The sequence below is a fragment of the Phalacrocorax carbo genome, chromosome 21, assembly GCF_963921805.1.
Source record: "Phalacrocorax carbo chromosome 21, bPhaCar2.1, whole genome shotgun sequence".
Classification (NCBI taxonomy): Eukaryota; Metazoa; Chordata; class Aves; order Suliformes; family Phalacrocoracidae; genus Phalacrocorax; species Phalacrocorax carbo.
The window spans coordinates 5,020,526-5,041,079 of NC_087533.1; the positions used below are offsets into that span (position 1 = coordinate 5,020,526).

The 20,554-nt window shown below is 51.1% G+C and overlaps 1 protein-coding gene across 2 annotated transcripts in view; it reads right to left on the bottom strand.

Moving 5' to 3' along the window:
• The window catches only part of SORL1 (sortilin related receptor 1), a 53,305-nt gene that overhangs the window by 10,896 nt on the left and 21,855 nt on the right, over positions 1-20,554 (bottom strand). The window contains exons 15-38 of one of the 2 annotated variants that reach the window (XM_064471034.1): positions 19,436-19,564; positions 19,113-19,198; positions 17,228-17,400; positions 16,875-17,006; positions 16,282-16,373; positions 15,275-15,521; positions 14,654-14,792; positions 13,793-13,966; positions 13,507-13,620; positions 12,205-12,327; positions 11,424-11,543; positions 8,867-8,989; positions 8,539-8,646; positions 7,942-8,073; positions 7,558-7,689; positions 6,717-6,851; positions 6,184-6,339; positions 5,452-5,601; positions 5,105-5,233; positions 3,463-3,589; positions 2,733-2,902; positions 2,055-2,167; positions 1,611-1,715; positions 578-650 (exon numbers count right to left, since the gene is read on the bottom strand). In XM_064471034.1, the coding sequence (XP_064327104.1) occupies positions 578-650; positions 1,611-1,715; positions 2,055-2,167; positions 2,733-2,902; positions 3,463-3,589; positions 5,105-5,233; positions 5,452-5,601; positions 6,184-6,339; positions 6,717-6,851; positions 7,558-7,689; positions 7,942-8,073; positions 8,539-8,646; positions 8,867-8,989; positions 11,424-11,543; positions 12,205-12,327; positions 13,507-13,620; positions 13,793-13,966; positions 14,654-14,792; positions 15,275-15,521; positions 16,282-16,373; positions 16,875-17,006; positions 17,228-17,400; positions 19,113-19,198; positions 19,436-19,564 (3,182 nt within the window). Of the gene's footprint in view, positions 1-577; positions 651-1,610; positions 1,716-2,054; positions 2,168-2,732; positions 2,903-3,462; positions 3,590-5,104; positions 5,234-5,451; positions 5,602-6,183; positions 6,340-6,716; positions 6,852-7,557; positions 7,690-7,941; positions 8,074-8,538; positions 8,647-8,866; positions 8,993-11,423; positions 11,544-12,204; positions 12,328-13,506; positions 13,621-13,792; positions 13,967-14,653; positions 14,793-15,274; positions 15,522-16,281; positions 16,374-16,874; positions 17,007-17,227; positions 17,401-19,112; positions 19,199-19,435; positions 19,565-20,554 lie in introns of both variants that reach the window. The other variant, XM_064471033.1, reaches the window with a different exon arrangement.

The window sequence follows — 20,554 nt, forward strand, 5'->3', positions numbered from 1 at the left end:
GGCATGAATACAAATTATTTCAAAAGGCTTTTCTAAAATCAGTTTGGAGGGAAATGTTTTACTGTGTTTGAATTTATCTACTCTAATGTCGTGATAGTTCATGCGAGCCTTAGTGGTCTTTTAGTGGTCTAACCTAAGTGAGATGCAGAAACCATTCTAATCATAACCTACGAGGGAGCAGAATGAGCAAGCATCCTTTCAGCCAGTGACAGCAAAGGAGTTAGCGGTAATGTGTCTCGCCTATACGAAGGCAGGGTCTAGCCTACACAAGTCAGAGGGAATCCACCTGCAGTCCAGGAGAGAGAGGCACCTTCTAGATGGGCTTCTCGCCCACTTCTAGGGCAGCACCTCCATCCTACATGCCCCAGAGTTTAGAGGAAGAGTCAGCAACCCATTCAGACTTAGCACTGAACTTTGAGGCAGATCAAAATGGTACAGCAAAGTTGTTAAACAGCGTAAAACTCTCAACAGAGAAGGAAGTATGAGGAGGTAGTTATGCACGCTGATGCTAACACTGCAGGCTTGTATGCAGCCTTTTTGCTATGTTGTCTGAATTGACCGAAACAACAACATTTACCTTTGCCTTTTATGGTGGTTATGGATTTGGCATCACTCCAATTTCCCACTCCTCGACTAGTTACTGCAGCAACCTTTTCAAATAAGAGGGTTAGTTAATATGAACAAATGTACGCCGCCAACATTGTATAATGCAAACAGAACGAGGTTAGAGCAAGGTTACGGACGTGGCAGGGCTCATGGGAGAAGGACTTTGAAGCAAACAATAGCTTAATTACTTGGCAATAAAATGCTTATTACAGAGATAAAGCAGACTACTTTAAGTCAATTAAAGGAATCTAAGAGGAAGGAGGAGGATCCTCTTTGCAGATAACCACTATTTTATGAGATCTTTATGAGGAGTCCGTCAAGATAAGGAGCTTTGGACTCTATCAGCCATAACGTAGGTAAGAAGCTTGCTGGTGAAGTCCATGCGAGCACTGAACCCAGTTCCAAAGATTTATTTGGGAACATATTAGTATGGGAAGGAATACCAAGGAAGGAAAGACTTGCTCCAAGCAAGTGTGAGAATAATATTGATTCATGGGCAGGGAGAGGGGTTTATCCCACCTCCCAGTGAAGTCCCCAAAGAACCCATGCTCATTCAGCACAGGGAGGATGGACAGTGGCACAGTACACGTTTCCTAGGGCCCAATGTGCAGACTTTCATTTCCTATTCTTATTAGTTCCATCTATAATTACCCAGCTTCTCCCATGTGCATACATTCCCCACAGGCGCATCTGCTTCTTTTCTCAGTGACACAGTCAGGACCAAATTTATCCCTGGCCGAGATCTGCTGCAATTGCAGTGACATTGGAATGGGCAATTAGCAGCGCAGATTTCATAATACAGCCTGGCCTTCTGGGAGAAGGAGAATATCAAGGGCCTTAATTCAGGCCTTGGACCTATATACATTAGCAGCGCAAATGCCAAGCCCCCATTGTGGGTTGTCACTGAAGGGCAGAATTTTAACAGCATACTTTTTTAGCAGGTACTTGACTATGTAGTGAAAAGTAATTAGGGCATGCATGGATAGCACTTTGAAAATACTCACTCTAACTGTGTATAACGTGTTGACCTGTAAGTTTTTGATCTCAGTGTAGTTCGTGGTGGTTCTAAGGGACGACCACTCCTTGGATCCAGTCTGGCTGTATTCCACCTAGGAGCACCAAAACAAGGGATGAGGGCTCCATAGTCAACCATACTATGGGGTGACAGGTCCCTCTGTGTCAAAATGTCGGTAGAAAGAAGTAAGGAAGCTTAGAAAGGGAGCCAGAAATTATATTATGAACTTGAGGGCTGCGCTGCTGCCTACAGCCGTGCAGCATTTCTTCTCCCAACTTGCTGAATGCTCTCAGCAGATTTCCTTTACAAACTGTCATGTTCCTGCCCCCCCCCCCTTCAGAGATAGCTGTCTTCAGAAAGGCTAGCTGCCCTTAGCAGCCTTCCCTGTCCCACCACCGATCTGGACTTGGCCCCGCCAGGCAGCAGGACTCACAATGAATTCCCGTATGAGGCCATGGGCGTTCACAGGGGGGCTCCAGCAGCCTGTCACCACACCCTCAGCTTCCTTTTTCACAGAGAGCTGCAGGTTAAAGGGAGCATCTGGTACTAGGGAGAGAAACAGAGGTGTTAGTGACACTCACAGTTGGTGTGTCCAGATCACTGGGGAAAAGCACGGTCTCCCTGCAAGGTTGGGACAGAGCAGGGAATGGCCAAAGGGTCCTGGCTCATGGGAGATGTCATCTTCTTTCCTCCCCCATCTGGAGCAATAAAGCCTTTTTAGTGACTGTGGTGAAGCTAGGATTTTGCTAATCCCTTTGCTTTGTTTTGCATCCCTTCCTTACCCTGACCTCCACTCTGCAGCTAGAAAGATCTCACGCCTTGCATGTGGTACTGAACAGTCCCATGGGCTCCTCACTGCACTGTGAGAAGAGATGAACTTCCCAGTGATACTAAACCCCTAAGTCATGGGCAAGAAAGAGGGCAGGTTGGTGACTCAGTGCAGGACTGACTCAAGACAGGGAACCCGCAGCCCTTTTTCCCAGTCCAGCACAATTCCCAGGCCTGTGGAAAGGCTCCTTTTGTTCGTAACGGGGATACCTCTGAGGTATCTACTTTCTAAGGCGAAGCGGAATGCATCAGGTCACTGATATGACCGTGCAGGTCTGCTTACGTCCTTCAGGTGCCCGGAGGGTGATGAAGTCGTTCGTGTTGTAGACTCGGCTGAGACACTGCACTTGGACTTTCACCTGATAGGTACAGTCAGGCTTGAGGACTTTCAAGACGCTGTTGGTTTTGTTGCTGTGGGTTTCCAGAATCTTCCAAATGCTTTCACCGACCGTCCTGCACAAGAGTGTCACACCCCTCCTGTCAGGACCGTGTTTGGTAGCAAAGGGTGAAACCATCTATCTGTACATTACGAGCTTGCTGCTTAGTTTCCTTTTCAGTAAAGCCATACCACCAGCTTCAAAGGATGCTCTTTTAAAGCCTGAACTAAACATAACTCAGTGACTTATAAGCACTGTGCTCTGAGGTTTTCTATAACTGCTGTGCTCTAATTTCTTTACCTTGTTCTCATCGTTAGCGGTCCCACAATGGCAAGACCCAAGCTGAAATACGCCACTGAATATAGCCATATTACTGGCTGACTAAACAGTCATGGAGGAAACAAATACAGCTCTCCACAAAAGCCCCCCTAGTTACAGCTATTTTGGGTCTCCTTTGCAACCAAGTATTAGAAGATTTTCCAAGCAGAATCAGACTGCACAGCTCTCAGTCTTTCAGGCCTGATTCTGTATGGTACTTTGCTGCAAACACGGGCATACCGATACCTGTGCCGTGCTTCTCCTAGCCTTTATGTGATAGGAATAGCAACGGGTCATGCAGTGTAATGGGAGGCCTACCTGTAATAGATGTTGTAGACACAGGAGGTTGAGGACATTCTTTTTGGCCGAGCCCATGTCAGAGTGACATCACCGGAGAAATCGGCCGTCCACTGGAGGTTCTGGACTTTGTACACAATTGTGTCATCTAAGCAGGCAACGGGAAAAGTTAGTCTACTGGAGGGAAAGAAGCCCATTGCCCATAACAGAAACAAGGGTTGTGTTCATAGCACAGACATGGTGTTGAGGTAGAAACAGTAATGCGACCGAAAGGAGTATTTGTACTATCCAAAATAGATGTGCAATTTAGGCAGGTATTATCAGTGGACAAAAGCGGGCTCTCCAGAAGGCAGTTCAGAGCAGGAACATACCCCTGGTGCTCTTAGTTCTCCCCAGAATGTCTTGGTTGTCTTTATGCTGCATCATGCGAGCATCCCCTTTCCCCCAAGGAAAGATAAAGCGTGGCTGTTGATGAAATACTCTTCAACATCATTTTGGAAGTGTATGAGTGCAAACTGATCAGTGCAAGCTAAGTCACTCTTCTACTCATGCGATGAATCCGTGCTGCCACTGTAAGCCATCCAAGGCTTTTCTTGTGTGGTTTTCCTTATCACAGCTCATGTTCAGCCGAAGGACCCAAGTGAGGGCTGGTAATTAAGGCAGGAATCTGGCGATTGCCTTGACACAAGCTCTGTGGCTGAATTGCAACCTGATCTCGGGAGAAGCATTTAGAGGATAACAGCACTGTGAAATCCAGTGCCGGCAGTGGTGGGGACTGGAGGTGCTTATCTGAAATGGCCCAAATCCATGCCCTGCTCCCACTAGGCTGTTCCCGGCTCTCTCCCTCCAGTGACCACATGTTGGCACCCACATCCAAGCACTGTGGCCTGGCCCTGCTCCACGTGCTCAGCTTCATTCCTAGTGCTGTACAGAAACCAAGCGGAGTGGAGCCAAACTGCTGCTGCTTTGCTTCCCCTAACCAACTGGAAATGAAACCCAGCAGGCACGTGGGTCCGCAGACAGGCATGGCAAGACAAGCAATCTGAGGGAAAAGAGATGGTTTCTCCTTGGCATAGCAGCCAAGCCACGAATCTCTGCAGCTCCTTCCCTGAACCTACCAGCCTCTCCCAATCAATATTTAATTAAAGAACTAAAACCTGGTTGATGCTCAAACCCCCAAGCAGCTCAGCAGGAAAGCGGCTGAATCTCATGGCTGGCCAGACAGCAATTGATTGCTGTTATCTGCCCAGGGGGCTGCGGCGTGCGTCCCGCCTGCCTCTGCGGGGCCACCAAAGGCCAGTGTGGGAGGACCAGTGATGGTAGCGGGGCACGTGCCATGGCTCCCAGGTCACCTTGCAAAGCAGGACAGAGCCAGAGACTATTGCTTCACCTGTGGGCCATGTAAAATAGACAGCTTTGCTCCTACCCATCCTGAAGTTGGTTTTCTGCGTCTGAGGCTGCTGGAAGACAAATTATCAGCGTAGAAACAGGCTGGAAAGTTTGTCCCTACTGGTTATAAATGGGTGAGGAGAGGTACCTTGGACAACTGAACAGAGGCAGATATGTCTAGGGTGTTGTGAATGAAAGGTCACATATCCAGGAGGGCCCCTCTGCGTGCTAGCATGGAGCAGGGCATGAGAAATGGGAGAGGGCTGCTGCTTACCAGTACAGTTCCTTTCATCGCTGCTGTCTGAGCAATCCAGATATCCATCACACCGCTCTGTCACCATAATGCAGGCCTCTCCGTCCTCGCATTTATAACCATTAGGACATGACAGGGTGCTGTGAGTAGCTGAAAGAGGCAGAAGAGTTTCAGGACTCAAGGCACAGATGTTCCCTCGCCAGCACTGGGCTGTTTGCAGTGCCAGTTCAAAAGCAGGCATGATACTGGGGTGGCTGCATGTCAGGGATGGAGCCCAGCCAGAGTGTGTTAGTCATAGGACTACCTCGTTCTGGCTGCATCGTCTTCTGGCACGATCACACACGGTGATCTCCCTGCCCCGCACTTACGGCAGTTCCTCTCATCCGTGCCGTCCTGGCAGTCCCGCAGGCCATCGCACCGCTTCCAGTTGGGGATGCACTTGTGCAGCTGCTGGCACTCGAACTTGAACCTGCTGCAGCGTCCCGAGGGTGCCGGGGAGGTGGCCGTCACGTTGGGTCCTGCACACAGCAGCGAGTGAGGGAACCGCCCAAAGCACGGCCAGGCTGCTGCTGCCACCGGGAGGGACCAAAACCTGTCCCCAGGTCCCGACTCCACTAGATGGCAATCTCTCCCCGTCTAGCAGGTAAATGGCTTCTGTTGGGATGATGCCTAAGCCATCCTCTCTCCTGACTGCAGAGGGCTGGAGAAGCAGCTGGTTTGCAGGGGATGTCCTGCACCAGCTCAGAGCTCGGCAGGCCTCAGCAAGGATCACAGTGAGAAACAGCCCTCTTTTACCTCCAGTGTAGGTGAGTTGGAAACCCACCCTGCAGCCCCACTCTTCGTGCCCCTACACGGTCTAAGACATGACGGCACCTGAGCAGGGACCTGCTGTGAAAGCAGTTCATGCTGCCTGCAGGGCTGGAGTGGTGTCCCAGCTGGTGGCAGGAGGTCCGACCCCAGGGAGAGAAGAGAGGTGGGCTTTTACACCGCAGTGTGAATTTAACGCTGTAATCTGGCAAGGCTCAGAGTCTGAAAGGCCAAGAGTCCTTGCAGATGTGATCCTACAGAAAAAGGAAAGGTTGAGGAAGAGAAAAGCTTACGTGAAGTAGGGCAGGCCTCCTCATCAGAGCCGTCACTGCAGTCCTTGTATCCATCGCAGACCCAGCTGTTCATGATGCAGGCGCCGCTGTTGCAACGGAAGTGATTAGGTAAACATGTCGGTGGGATCGATGTAGTAATGGGATGAACCGGAGAACCTAAAAACACACCATTCAGAGCTGATCTGAGAGGCCCGCTCGTGCGTACGGGCTGTAAGCTGTGCCTGTTCCCAGCAGGCTGAAAGCCACTATCAGTGGAGGGAAGTGGGGAGCAGGCAAGGCATTACAAGCCCAATGTTTTCATCTGTATTGTATCTGCACAGCTCCTAATCAGGATTTCCAAAAACACAGAGTAAAAAGATGCATGAGCGTGCACACACAGCCCATTCGTGGGGGGGTTTTGGAGCCCCGGGGGCTGGTGCAGGCTGTCCTAAGCAGCGCTGTGAGAAGGCAGCTGATGCCGAGAGCGGTCCTTCAGCATGCCACAGCCCAGGCCAGGGCTCCTGCGAGCAGAGCAGAGCGCCGTGTGCCCTCACCCTCACACTCCTTCTCATCGGACCAGTCACCACAGTCGTTCTCCTCGTCGCACTTCCACCGCTTCGGGATGCAGTGCCCGTTCCCACACTGGAACTGGTAGTACCGGGAGCAGTTCGGGGCCTCTGTCGGATTTTCTGACAAGAGGAGAGTGCCGTGAGTCTCAGCATTATGTCACCAGTGCTCAGCACAGCTGCGGTGTGGGAGCATCTCAGGCCAGGCTACGGCTGGTCCAGAGAGCATCATCCTGTCTATTCCCCCAAGCAGTACAGGCAGGGTCCTTTCTCTTCATCTCTAGCGTCCCCATTCCTTACAGCCCTCACTAGCCTGTTGCCACCACTATTATATCTGCGTGCTGGGTGCTTCATGGCCAGACACCACCTATGATCTGAGAACCCAAGCTGACAGCAAAATTCAGACAGAGCATGGCAGAAATGGAGAAGCAAACCCTGCAACTCTGAAATGAAGACGCGGCTGCTTCGTCTGGCTTTGTACAGCTCCTACAGCTACCCAGGGAACAGTGGTAAATATTGAGTTTGGCTGAGAACTGCCTGCTTTAGGCTGGGAATCTGTGGAGTAAATATGGTCACATATGACTTAGTCAAGCACAGGATGTGCCAGCCATATTGGATTTTCAGTGTGCTTCAGTTTACCTACCTGAATATGAGGAAAATTATACTGCTGTCCCTGTAGGACACCCTGCAATACGCATGTGGAATGCTACACACATATATATGCACATACACATTAGTGCATATTTAAAACATGAAAAAGCCAGTGCTCTATGCTCCTGAAATTCTCCTGAAAAACTGCGGTGACGAGAGACCCTGAGGTACTGCTCACCACAGTTTGCTTCGTCAGAATAATCGCCACAGTCATCCATCCCATCGCACTTCCACACCAGGCTGATGCACACGCCATTCTGGCACTGGAAGCTGAACTGGTCGCAGGTCCGGTGGAACTCAGGGTCCTGGGCTGCAGGAGCGGCACAGAGAGACAGCAGAGGTTTAATGTAAAGACCAAGGGCTTAAGGGAAGCTCGTCATTGAGGAGGAAGTAAGGAGCACGCTCAGAGGCAATCATAGACTTACAAGGAGAGCATTACAGTCCAGAGCCACCCCTTAGGAGATCTGGCAGCTTTTTGGTACCCTGGGGAATGCAGTCCCTTCTCCATGTTTTATTCTCTATCCAACCCTCCTTTTGCAAAGATGCACAATATCACACTTACAGCAGCCAGCATAGTTGGCATCTTCATCTGATCCATCTCGACACTGGATGATGCCATCGCATACCATGGAGTGGAACAAGCACTGCTGCCGGTTCTTGCACACGAAATCCATGTAGCGGGTGCAGAGGGGTTCTGGAGAAATGGGAGGTCAGGAGAGGAGGGGATGGCACCTCTGCTGTCCTTGGCAGCAGGAATGTCTGTGATCTGCACAGACCTGAGCGCAACGGCCAGATTTCAGGAAGTTACAGAAAGTTTCCAAGACAAATTGTTCGAGCTCTGTCCCTGCATGGGCTGTCCTCACCCAGCAACACGTCGGGGTGCAAGCAGGTTGGCACAGGCGTCAGGAAGGGCTTGGTCACCTCGCTGAATACCGCTCCTGACAGCATGCCCTCCCTGTCCACCACAACCCTGCCTACTGCGCCTTTTGCTGACACTCGTAGACCAGCTGATTTCTCTGCGGCCTCGTGAATGCTAACTAAGGCTTTCCCATTATCTCACCACGGCTTTTCTCCCAGCGAGACAGGCTCTGGTAGACCATGAAGGCTGTAAGCCCCTGCTGCCAAGGCCCTGCCAGCTCCCCGCAGCCCCAGTACTCACCACAATGCTGCTCATCCGAGCCATCGGAGCAGTCGTTGATGCCGTCGCAGTGTTTGCTGGTTGGGATGCAAGTGCCATTTGGGCACTGGAAGCCGTTGCACTTTTTTTCTGAAATTCAGAATTGGGGGGATGTTGTGTGGGTTTTTTAAAGCTGCCTTTAGTTAGCCGCAAAAAGCCACGGCACAGCCCCAGTTGCCTTCTCCCTGTGTCTGCCTGCTTTTGGAGGGACGGGTATCATCCCCCTGAGTTTGCTGCAGGTTTATCTCAGCGAGTTTGTAGAAGCCCCTCCCGCCCCGTGGCAGTCCCTTCTGCACCCGGTGTGCGTTACCGCAGTTTGCGGGGTCCTCGTCGGAGCCGTCCTGGCAGTCGGCGTCGCCGTCGCAGGCCCAGCGCTGTGGGATGCAATGGCTGTTCTGGCACTGGAAGCTGGAGGCCTCGCAGGTGTGATATACTGCTGAAACCAGAGCCGGGAGGACCACCTGAGCACGGGGTGCTGCCGCCTCCCCGACAAGCTGCACCACGCATTGAGTCGGGCCACACACCCTTGCCCCTTCTGCCTGCACCAGGACTTTATGCCGTGGCGGGTCCCAGCGCTGAGCGCAGCTCCAGAACACAGAAGATCACCCCCTGGGCCCCAGGCAAGAGATTGCCAGGAGTCCAGGTTCTCTCTGGTCTTTTTCTCTCCGTGCCATACTTGCTCACCGCCTGCTGTGCCCCAGGGATGGCTTTTTGGAGGCTAGTGAGCCCTCCTAAAGCTCTCCCAAAGCCAGGAGCCTCTTTGCCTTTGGTCTCGGTCCTTGGCGTGTGTGGGCAAAGGTGACGCTGGTGGCATCTTGCCAGAGATGGCAAGAAGCATCACAGTGAGCAAGCAAGCCTTGCTGGAACAGCAGGGTCCCCCACGCAGGGCAGGACAGACCTAGAGGTAGCCTTTAATTAAGGCAGGCAAGGCTCTTCCGCGTGGCCAAAGCAAATTAGAAACACAGTTGTTCTTGCGCTTCCCATGCAGTAGCACCCTTAGGCTTTCCTTAGGCTCCTGTCACGAAAATATCTGCCTGTGGGGTATCTTGGTTGAAGCCTAGGCTATGCTGTCACTTTAGAGCCAAATACTGCTCTTCAACCAGGAGAGCACTCGCTGTTATTGAGAAGAAAAGCAATGTTCAACTTAATTAAATTGCATGCTACTGAATTTTAGGTTAGCGAGTGACGTGCACTTGCAGATATTTCAAAATACTACAATCTTGCGGCAGTAATATTCTATTAGGTTTTCAGTGTGAAATGTAATTATTTTAGATAAGAGCAATAATTGCAGCCAGTGGAGTCAGATGAAATGTTTCTCAAATAATTGTGATCCTCTTAGATAATTTCAGCTTTAGACTTTACACACACGATACGCTTTCTGAGGTAGTTCCTTTCCTGTAGTAATTCTCTCCGGAGAAACTCATATGAGAGATAAGTGATACCAATATAAATTAAACTTTCTTACCTAGCCATGCACTCGGAATACTAACGACCAGGATCCCACGCTATAAACTCCATACGCTCGAGGCACGGCAAATGCCACAGGGGGTGAGCACACAGGGGCTCGCAGGCCTGAAAGGGATCTCCTAGATCCTTGTGCCGGAGCTGCACGACAGCAGCTAGCCCTGCTGTGTGTCCCAGCAGCTCTGGGGCTGCAGCTGGAGCACGGCCACTGCCGGTATCCCCAGGGGCTCCCCCGGCCCCATCAGCCTGTCTGCTCTGATGGGCTGATTTCAGCCACGTGGCGTGAAAACCACTGCTTTTACCTTGAAATTTCCCATGTATTGCTTTACAAGCATGCGCTCGTGCTTTTCGCTGATGGACCGAAGCGCTGCCTACTCTCAGAGCTCTCTTGTCATGCAAATACTAGATTTTTGACTTGGTTGGTTCTTGGTTTTTTGTTTGTCAGGGTTTTTTTTAAAGTAAAAGACCAATACATTGTTATCTATTGGCTTTATGAATGAGGAAAGGGCTCTATCTGGGTGTTAAATTTAGGATACTATTGAGGGACATCAGTTTTATACTGTGATGCTGAAGACTGAGTATTGTGACTTTCAACTGCAAATAGAGAATGACGCTCACAGGTGTAGGACTTGCTGCACAAGAAGCGCAAACTAGGAACAACACTATTTCTGGCAACCAGGTTGCATCAATATGAGTGGTAAGAAAAACAAGAGCAGATCTTCCATGTATGGCTCCTTAGTCACGACACCCTCTTTAGATTTCCAAACCCATGGAGCAAAGGGAGGCTGCTAGAAAAGGAGCCACTTTCCAAACTAAATCTGCCTCTCCTTCAGACCAATTAATTGTGGAGAAGCTGCAAAGAACACGCCTGTTTTCTGCAACCTATTTAGTAGCAAGAAAACGGTCAGAGTTCAAGCTGTGAAATGTGATCAGCACACACTGTCCTGTTCGCTGCCTCCGTGCAACAAGGGAGCCCTTTTTGCACAGAAGCATCCTTTAGCTGCCTGGCAGCCACAGACCCACGCCCCCTTTCAATAGAGCTTCAAAGGCATGGCCACTGCCGGCTGGTGTGCAGAAGGCAGACAGCCCTGTGGCCAGTGCAGCAATGCACGCCCGTCAGTGCAACCTTGCAATTAAAAAGCAAAGCTGGATCACTGTGCGAGCATTGCAAAGCTGTCAACAAATTTACAGTGAGCCCCTTAGGGCTCACTGGAGGAAAGAAACCCTTTGCTTTTGGAGCACTACATCACCCCAAGCTGAGCTGCAGGCTGCCCGGCTGCCCTGCTGGGTGGCTCAGCTACCAAGCAGGGAAACTGAGGCATAAGGTTGGCCAATGTCTTACAGCACCTCAGGCTGTAATAGTGGTTGCAGCAGAATGTTATTGATCACGTCAAAGTGCTTACCGGTGCAGTTTGCTTCATCAGACCAGTCCCTGCAATCGTTATCACCATCACACATCCAGGAGAGACGAATGCACATCCCTGAACGGCAGCTGAATTCGTCGTTTCTACACTGGTGAGCCTCTGCGAACAAGCACACACGGTTCAGATGTTGTCAGGCAAGGGGAGAGGAGGAGGAAAGCTTTACAGGGGCTATTGGCTGAGGTGAGGAGGCCGATATCTCAGAGGTGACAGACTACACAGTCCTGCAAAGCAGACTCATCTTGAAAGCATGTTTTCCTGCCTCGTCCCTAGCCCTAAACGACCAAGAGCTACACCTTGCTGTTTATCAGTCCCTTCTGCCCTTCCACTCAGCACCCCACCGCTCCGAATGGCTAAGCTGGAGGTGGATGGCCACGAACGTGGCAACACTGAGCAACCCACACCTCCAGTGCGCTTGCTGGGCAGCTGCCCAAGGTCAGCTTGTAATCTCTGCCTAATATTTGGCTTCTGGTCACAGGAGTACACAAGGAGCAGAGCGGGAGAGCTGGATGATAACAGCACAGAAGACTCCCTGCCAGACCACAGCGAGGGGGAGAACCGGCGCATGGCCTTGCTCTCTTCTCCTGTCCCCCGTTTCCCAGTACACGATGGGAGGGCAGCTGTTAGCCAGGATAAACAGCGGGGTCTGGTGAAGCACTGCCTCCGCCTACAGCATCTATGAGTAGCGCCCTGCCTCAAAACCCTGCCGGGTTTTCCAGCCTTGCACAGGGACAGGGAAGGAGGTCTGAGTGACAGCACTCACCGCAGTGGCTTTCATCGCTGTTATCCCCACAGTCATCCTCTAGGTCGCACTTGTAGGACAGTGGGATGCAGGTCCCCGAGCCCTGGCAGCGGAACTGGGTCTCAGCATCACACACGGTGGTGGCTAATGCAGCAGGGAGGGAGAGGAGGAGGAGAAGGAGGTTAAGGTGGTGGTTAGAAAGTGGTTTCTGCAGCCAGAGTGCGTGTACTCAGTGCAGGGAAGTTAAGGGAGAGGGACAGCATCTTGCGAGCTTTGCTTAATGCAGCCTGAGTTACTGTTACTGCATTTTAATGTCATTATCAGGCTCTCCACGTAAAGCAAAGCAGAAAGGGGTTAGCTGTCTGTCTGGGGATCAGGACTGAAGCTCCTGCCACCATCATGTCCGCTCGCAAGGCAGGGGCAGTGTCTCCCAGCCAGGGAGCAAGAAAGCCGAGGCTGTAGAGCTGCCTGCTCCCCACAAAGGGCCTTGAAACCACGGGTGATGGGATGGCAGCCAAAGGAGGGGAAAAGCTGGGCATGAGCCTTGCTATCCAAGGCAGCATCCCTGTGCCAAACAGGTGACCCCCTGGTGAGCCCCTGCAGAGGAATGGGTATCCGCAGAGGCTTTCCCTCAGCTGGAGCCAGGCAATGAACTCAAACTTGCTTGGACTCTGCTGACTGGTATCTCAATGTTGGCAAGAAAATAAGCTCCTTATCAGTACAAAAGGGGCATAAACAGCATCTCTCCAGGAACACAGGGTCCTCCACCAATTCTGAACTTTAAACCTGGCCCTTTTTCCACAGTGCACTAATCCAAATCCTTTAGTCTCTGCAAAGCTGGGGAACATCTGCCCCTCCTGCATGCATTGGTGGTCCCTAATTTTACTTGAAAAGCTGACCTCCACCTTTAATGTGTGAACTCGCTTTATTAGCTCAACAAGAGGCCCATGTCCACACGGTGAAGACAGAAAGTCATTTTCTATCTGCACTCTTTTCCTCGGTATTGGCTGTGACCTCAATTAGCCTCAGAAGACAATTACTGCAAGAGACAAACACACATCCTCACACGAAAGCTGGCATCAGCCTCACTGAATTTTAGACATTTACACCTGAGCTGGTCAAGGGGGAAATAACGGCCGTTGCAGAACACAGCTCACCCGACTGGTGTCGGTGGAGTCCTCCGAAAGGAGGAGATGAGTTGCACCCCAGAACAGCCCTTGCTCTCTATGACTACGAAGGGAGCATAGACCATTGGCTCCGGTGCAATGCCAACACAGCAGGCATCTAAATTTGCACAGGCAAATGCCGCCGCAGGACACTTACGGCAGTTCTTCTCATCGCTCATGTCCCCACAGTCATTATCATTGTCACATTGCCAAATGCTGTTTATGCAGTTCCCATTGAAGCATCTGTACTGGTTCGGCAGACACGTGTTTTCTGGTGCAAAAGGGAAAACAAAAACAAGCTGGCATGAGGCACGATGCTGCGCTTTCAGAAGACAGGCTGTGCTCCTCACCCAAAGGGCGGTGGAAAGGTCGTGCTGACCTCTCCCAACGGGAGAAACCTCCTCTCAACATAAAGCAGCAGCAAGAACAGAGCGTGCTTTTACCTTCCTTTATGCAAGTGGTGTTCTTCATGATGTAGCCATGAGGACAGTCGCACTTCACCTCCCCTGTGGGCAGCACGGTACTGGACACCCCCTCGGGGCACTTGCAGCTCTTGCCGTTGTTGGACTTGGGCAGGCAGAGCAGGCTGCAGGGCTTGGCGATGCAGGCATTCTCCCCTGGCAGAAAGAGGACGAGGAAGGAGATGCTGTCAGGACAGAGGGCTGGAGACACCATGGGAAGCCCAATTTCACCCACCATCCCAGGCTTTGGATTCAGGCCCCTGTAAGCAGCCAGCTCTGCAGGACTGAGTGCTGAGGCTGGGCTTAGAAATGCACAGGGCCATCTGCTCCAGGGAGATCAAGGGCCTTAAAGGTCCTCCCAGGATCTTGCAGGCTGTGGACTGGTGAAGCCCTTTGAGGACTTTACACCCCTCTGAAAATGAAGCCAATCCCTTCAGCGCATTCATCATGCAGAGGCCACCACTACCTTATCGCAGACCAGACAGATGACTAAGTGGAGGACAAAGCTGGTGCAGCCCTCAGACCCTACTTTTTTGGCCCATCAGCACTTTGCATGAATAGGCCATGGTCTGTGACCTAAACTATGCGGTACCACCACAGCCGAGTGCCCTATGGGCTCTCTCCCTGATGGGGAGTGTATCTCATGGCAGCTGAGGAGCCGCGTGCACCGTTCAGGAAACACAGTCCTTATGACAGCACCCGGGCGCTTCAAACCCTGCAGGAATGGGGATATAGTCATGAAATGTGAGCTGGGGTGGCCCGGTGGCCTGGGAACCTGTGGAAATGGGGGACGAACACATTTCTAAAGAGCAGGAAAGATCACCTGCATGCTCATGCGATTACCTGTTGTCTTTCCTCTGTAGAAGATTTTCATATCCATGATCCCATTTAATCGGCCGACCAAGATCTCCATTCTTGAGCCGCTGTTTTTGGATGCTCTGAAAATACTCAGCTGTGACCAGTCGTTCCAGTAGATTTCATTCTGAAACACAGGCTTTGCTCTTAGCGCGAGGAGCACTGCTTCTAGGGCGCGCTTGTCAGTGGTCACCTGCACTAAGGCACCCTAACTTCCTGGATGCATGGGGCAATCGAGAGCGCAAAGACTCCCCAACCCAAGGGGAGGAAGATGATGAAGGCCTGAGATGGGATTTGAGCAAGAATGGAAGCCGCAATCACATCTGCTGAGTGGCAAACAGTCTGGGGAAGATGGTGCAGTGCAGCTGCCTGGGAAAGCTGCAAGTCTCTTGGATGTTGGTCCCAGTTTCAAGTGCACCTGCCTGCTCATTTCAGGGGAATGTGGGAATGTGCCAGGAGCAGAAATAGAGCAAGTACCGCACCAGCTCCTACGCTCTGAATCCAGCGAGCTCAATGCTCTTTCACAGCCTGCCCCATACGTGCAACAACCTCTGAGCGTGTATGCCATGGAAATGCATACTGATGGGAAACAAGCCGCCGCATACATACCTTAAACACAGCAATAGCATAGGGGTGAGGGAGGCTGTCCAGGATCACGGATCTCTGCAGCCCGTTGAAATCAACCCTCTCAATCCTGTCCATGTAGGCTTCGGTCCAGTAGATCCAGTGGTCATCCACAGAAATGCCATTTGGCCACCACACACCCTCCGAAACGATGCACCCAGCCGACGACCCGTCCATGTCGCTTCTGTAAATGCCAGCTCTGGAATCTCCCCAGTCTGTCCAGAACATCAACCTGACACCCAACAGAAAGGTTACTCAAAATAATAACAAAACAGCTCATCAAAAGGAAAAAAGTTATGAAGCAGAGGTTTGAATACTTTACATTCTACACCTCTTGCAAGACAGGCCTTTGGAAAGGGAGCTCTTTGTAATTCTAATGAGCAAACCTACAAGCAGCAGAGAGCATTATTTAGCTGCAGGTTCTGGAGTGCAGCTGTAGGTTACCTTGCATTGAACTGCTTTGCTTTAGTGCATATGACAAAAGGCAGCTGAGGTTTGTCAGTGCTACATTTGCAGCGCAGCAGCTGCGGCAAAACCATCCTCAGAAAGACAGAACTTGTATTTGGCTTTCGAATTTGAGCGCAGCTTAGTTTCTCACGCACTGTTGCAGGTTTCCCTACTGACCAGACCAGTTTTACTGGCAGGAAAAGTTCTTTACTAGTGGATACGTATGGGTAGGAAAACAGTAGTTCAGTCGGACAAAAAAAGCAGCGTGTGATCTCCGCTCCAAGGCAGCTGGCGCCTTAGTTGGGCACATGATGGCAAGAGTGGGCTCCACGGGGCAGGACCGAGAGCTGTACCCCGTGGCACCGCCCGCCGCTCCCGTTCCCGCACTGAGCCCTTTGGGGCCGAGCCTCGCAAAGCGCTCTGTGCAGCACGCTCCCTCGTGTTTGCCTCTTACGAGCGCAGTGGTGAAGATGGGGCTGTACCAGCACGGTTCCCCTGGCTAGATACCAAGACACCTGACTACTTGCAATGCTTGCTTTCCTTACCCGTCTCGGGGAACTAGAGCAAGGGCTCTGGGTCGTTCAAGTATTGAGGAATTGAGGACAGTGAGTCGCAGGTCTCCATCCGGATTGGCAACCTAGAGTTGTAAAAACAACCAGGAGGGGTGTGTTTACTGTGGGCAGTGCAGAGGGCAACTGCACTCATTAAAGTTACGTGAAATCCGTGGCAGGTAATTACTGCTCCCGAATAAAATAGCTGCTATGGGCACAGGGAGCAGTTACGGTGAAGCAGCTGATAAAAGAGGATAGATTGGTGTATTTATTGACATAAATACAATGCACTGTCTGTACCCCGTGCTGGCTGTGTGTATTGTGCAAGGATGTTGCTTTTCCCCCTGCCATTTCTGCTGCCTGATTCAGCCTCACAAACTGACCTTGGTTTAAGTACACAGGGCTGAACGTTATCATACGCCGTTAGTATTTAGACCTAATAAAGTGGCATGTGGGAGAAGGGGCAGCAATGAGTCATGCCTTACCGGCAACGAGACTTCAGGGCAGCAGCCGACCTTAGGGCCTGGCTGCCTCAAAGATGCACCGACACAATCACCTCTTTGTAGCATGGGTGGGTGTAGCCGTACCTCGATTTTGGGAATCCCGGCATTGACCCAGTACAGCAACTGACTGAGAGGTTCAAAGGCCAAAGCTTCCACTGTATCCAGCCCAGTGCTTATGATTATCTCTTGCCCAGAGCTGCTGTTGAGGCAAAGACGCTGGAGAAAAAAATATCAGAACAAAACATGAGGAACTTCCGTGCCCTCAAGGTGAGCACGGTCAGGCATGCAAGGCAAGCCGTAACAGACAGCTCAGAGAGGAGGAATACCCAAGGAAAAGATTTTTATTTCAGGCTGCGTACGCCACACCCACCCCCGGTGCAAGGAAGCGATGACACCGGCGGCCGGCACTGCGGCAGCCTCTCCGCTCCCCGGCTCACCTGTATGATGTCGAGAGTGACGTCGGCCCAGTACAAGCAGTTGTGGTCGTAGTCGAAGTCCAGGGCGACTGCCCCTCGCAGCCCGGCCAGGGGCAGCTCCTCGCTGACGCCAGAGGCGAGGTCGTAGCGGTGGATGGAGTAGCGGGTGGCATAGAGAATGAACTCATTCTCCTCTGCAAGAACAGGGAGCGCCTTGTTTAGAGGCCTCTGGCTGTTTTAGGCTACTCAAGCAGCAAAAAGAAAATACCAGGTATTTTTTTCTTACCCCTAACTGCGCATTTTAGCACCTCAGCGTACTGGAGGCAAAGGCCCTTTGTCTCGGTGGGATTAGGTTAATGAGAATGCACTAATAGCCTTATGCAGCCCCGTGCACACTCGTGCCCCGGAACACGCTGCGGTGGCGTTTGTTCCAGGAGCCGGAGGGGGAGGTAGGGACGGCAAAACCCATCACAACCCCTTCCTTCCCACATTAGCGTGCCACCAATTAGAAACAAAATACTGATCTCCTGTTACTCAAAAATCTCATTAAAAAAGCAGGATAGACGTAAACCTGTGTGTCCTAGGGACACCGGCACCACAGTAAAATTCCCAGAGTGGGTTTTGTTTCTAATTTGCGCAGAATCAAGCGTAATGGGATCCTCATCCAGGACAAAGTCTCCCGGGCATTAGCACACTACTGGTAAAGTCTAATAATGCTATTAATGAGTAAAGCTGATGTCAGTAACTCACTCTGGCGGTGCGTCCCTAATGAGATTATACGGAGATACGTAACAGATACTGTACATGAAAGTGTTACCATAGCGCGAGCCAACACGTATCTGAAGACGATCAGCAAATACGCTGGGAACACAGCACTTCAAAGTCCAGCCCGGTGGGGACTGCAGGTTTATTTTTTTAATCAGCAGGGCCCTTCTCAGCGTGACTAACACAGCTCTCCAAATAGCTCAAGAGGGCTCAGAGGGGTGAATAATAACGTGTCAGGCTCTGAACAAGGAGGAAAACTAAGCACAGCGTTGGCACGAGTCCCAGCAGAGGGAACACTTCCTCAGGCACTCACCGGGCCGTTTTGCACCTGGAACATTGTTTTGCACCCTAAAAAACATTTCTTAGGACGATGCAGAGAAACCTCACGCTGGCCGGGCTGACTGCTCTGCAGCCCCGTGGCTCTGCTCGGCCACAGCCCCCGGCTCGCCCTGCCCGCAGCGCTGCCTCAGCCGCCCCATCCCCTAAACAAGACTCTCCCCGGTCTCAGGCTCGCTCCTGAGCTGCTGCGTGGCAGCATGCTGATCACGCAGCTCGTGATGGCAGATTAAATTAAAGCTGTAATGAGCAGAATGCAAATGGTTCTGGCAGCACAGAGGCATGAGACCATTTCAGAGCCTTGTACATTTGAGAGGAGGAAATAAGGACGGAGGTGAAGTCTGGCAGGGACGTGCATGAGGACTAAAGGGCAGTGTCTGCCCTGGTCTGGCCCCAAACAGCCATCGTTCAAGTGTGTATGGAGGCCTGCCTCAGCACGGTACCTTCCCAAGGGTTTCTCCAGGATGGGGGTATCTTTTGTCTAACTCTTGTCTTTCTGGTTGGGTTAAAGTCCACTACAGCAAGGATGTGACTGCGATAAGAGAGTTCCTGCCCACAGCCTGCTCTGAGGGCTTCAGCCTCCTGTGACTCAGGAGCAGAGAAGGCTCTGCACCACAAGCTGAAACTGCTCCTGAGCTAGTCCCTCGGAAGCTCTCTGGCCCTTGGACAGGAGAGATGATGGATCTCCAAGTGCCATAGGTTTTATCTGAGAGCCCTCTTGGAATCTGTGCGTGGTCCCTCAGGCACCAGCCGAAGGTTTTATGAATGAAGCCCTTGTGCCCGCAGCAGTTCTCTACATACTCACCAGCTAGCGGGCATGGTACCATCTCCCCTTCGAGCCGCGACTCGATGTCTCCACCTGCACAAGTGTCCCCGGAGATCTTTCGGTAGCTGCAACATATACATCGAGGCAGTTTATTTCATGGAAACTGTTAACACACCATCACGAGAAGCTAGAATAAGCAGCGGCGCTCGGTTGCAATGTACGTCCAAACATGTAATTTGTTTACTGCAACTCATGGGGTATTTGTGCGTGGGTTTTGGGGTGGTTTGGGGTTTTTTTAATCACCAGCAGCATAAATCCCAGCATTTGGAAGATCAGGTTCCTCTCCTAGGTACAACACATACCCTCGAGTCTTCTTGTAAGTTGAGCCAACAGGGCAAGGGACTGGCGGGTCGTACGGTTTCCCAGCAAATTCAGGGTCAGGGACACAAACTTCTGATGATAAGTCGTCGCTCAGTTTAAAGCCAAAATCGCTGCAAGGAGAAGAAAGATGTAAGGTGGGAAGGGAGAGAAGGAAAAAATGCAGCCATGCTATACTATTACTCCTCCTCTATTTTTGCATAGATGTTTTAAGAACCCAAAGTATCTCAGAAGTCTATTCATTATTATCAGTATTTAGCTGCATAATAATATCTTACAGCCTCAGTCTTTCACAAACATTTTGCCAATAATCCTGCAAGTGGCTGAGCAGACTAGGTTAGTGAGGCCGCAAAGCACAGTGGAGCCAGCATGCCCTTAAAATCTGTCTCTAAGCCCCAGCTTTCCTGCTAGCTGGCTTAGGTCACTGGTCTGTGTCTTGGCTTTTCCCATCAGTAAAACCGGAGTTATACTGCATCTCTTTTTTGGAAAATGCCATGGAAGAGGTTATGTCAGCCTGACTTTGCAAGGAGTCCAGGGCTGTGATTCTGAGGCAGGAATCAGATCCCACCAGCCCTAGTCCCAGTCTGCTCATTACAAACCAGACTCCTTTCTAGTCTCCGTCTCGGCACCGGACAGGCAAGTCTGTACCCCTGTCCTTAACCGCATGTACCGGGCACTCCAGTGGTCTGGTCGTGAGCCCCGCTAAAGTCCAGTCCCTGAAAAAACACTTCACGTACTAACCCCAAACATTTGCATCAGATTGCCAGAGTATTTCCTTATCCTGAGAGGTGTGCAGTGTCAGTACAGTGCAAACTGCAGATAAAAAAGATATAGCAGGGCCAGTTGCATCCCTGCAGCTAAAGGGTCACAAAGCATTTTAGTGGAGGATCCCTATATGTGATTGGAAATTGTCCACCATCACGTGAAAGGTGATGGATTAACAATACTTTCCTCTTCTATAGAACCTTTCAGAGACTCCTGAAAGGGTCTAAAAACATTAAGTCTCATGCCCCGTTATTAATGAAAGGATGTTTTCAGTCTATTTAGTTTCCTCTCTGCTATAAAATCAAGCAGTGATACCAAGAGCTAAGTAAATTGGATGT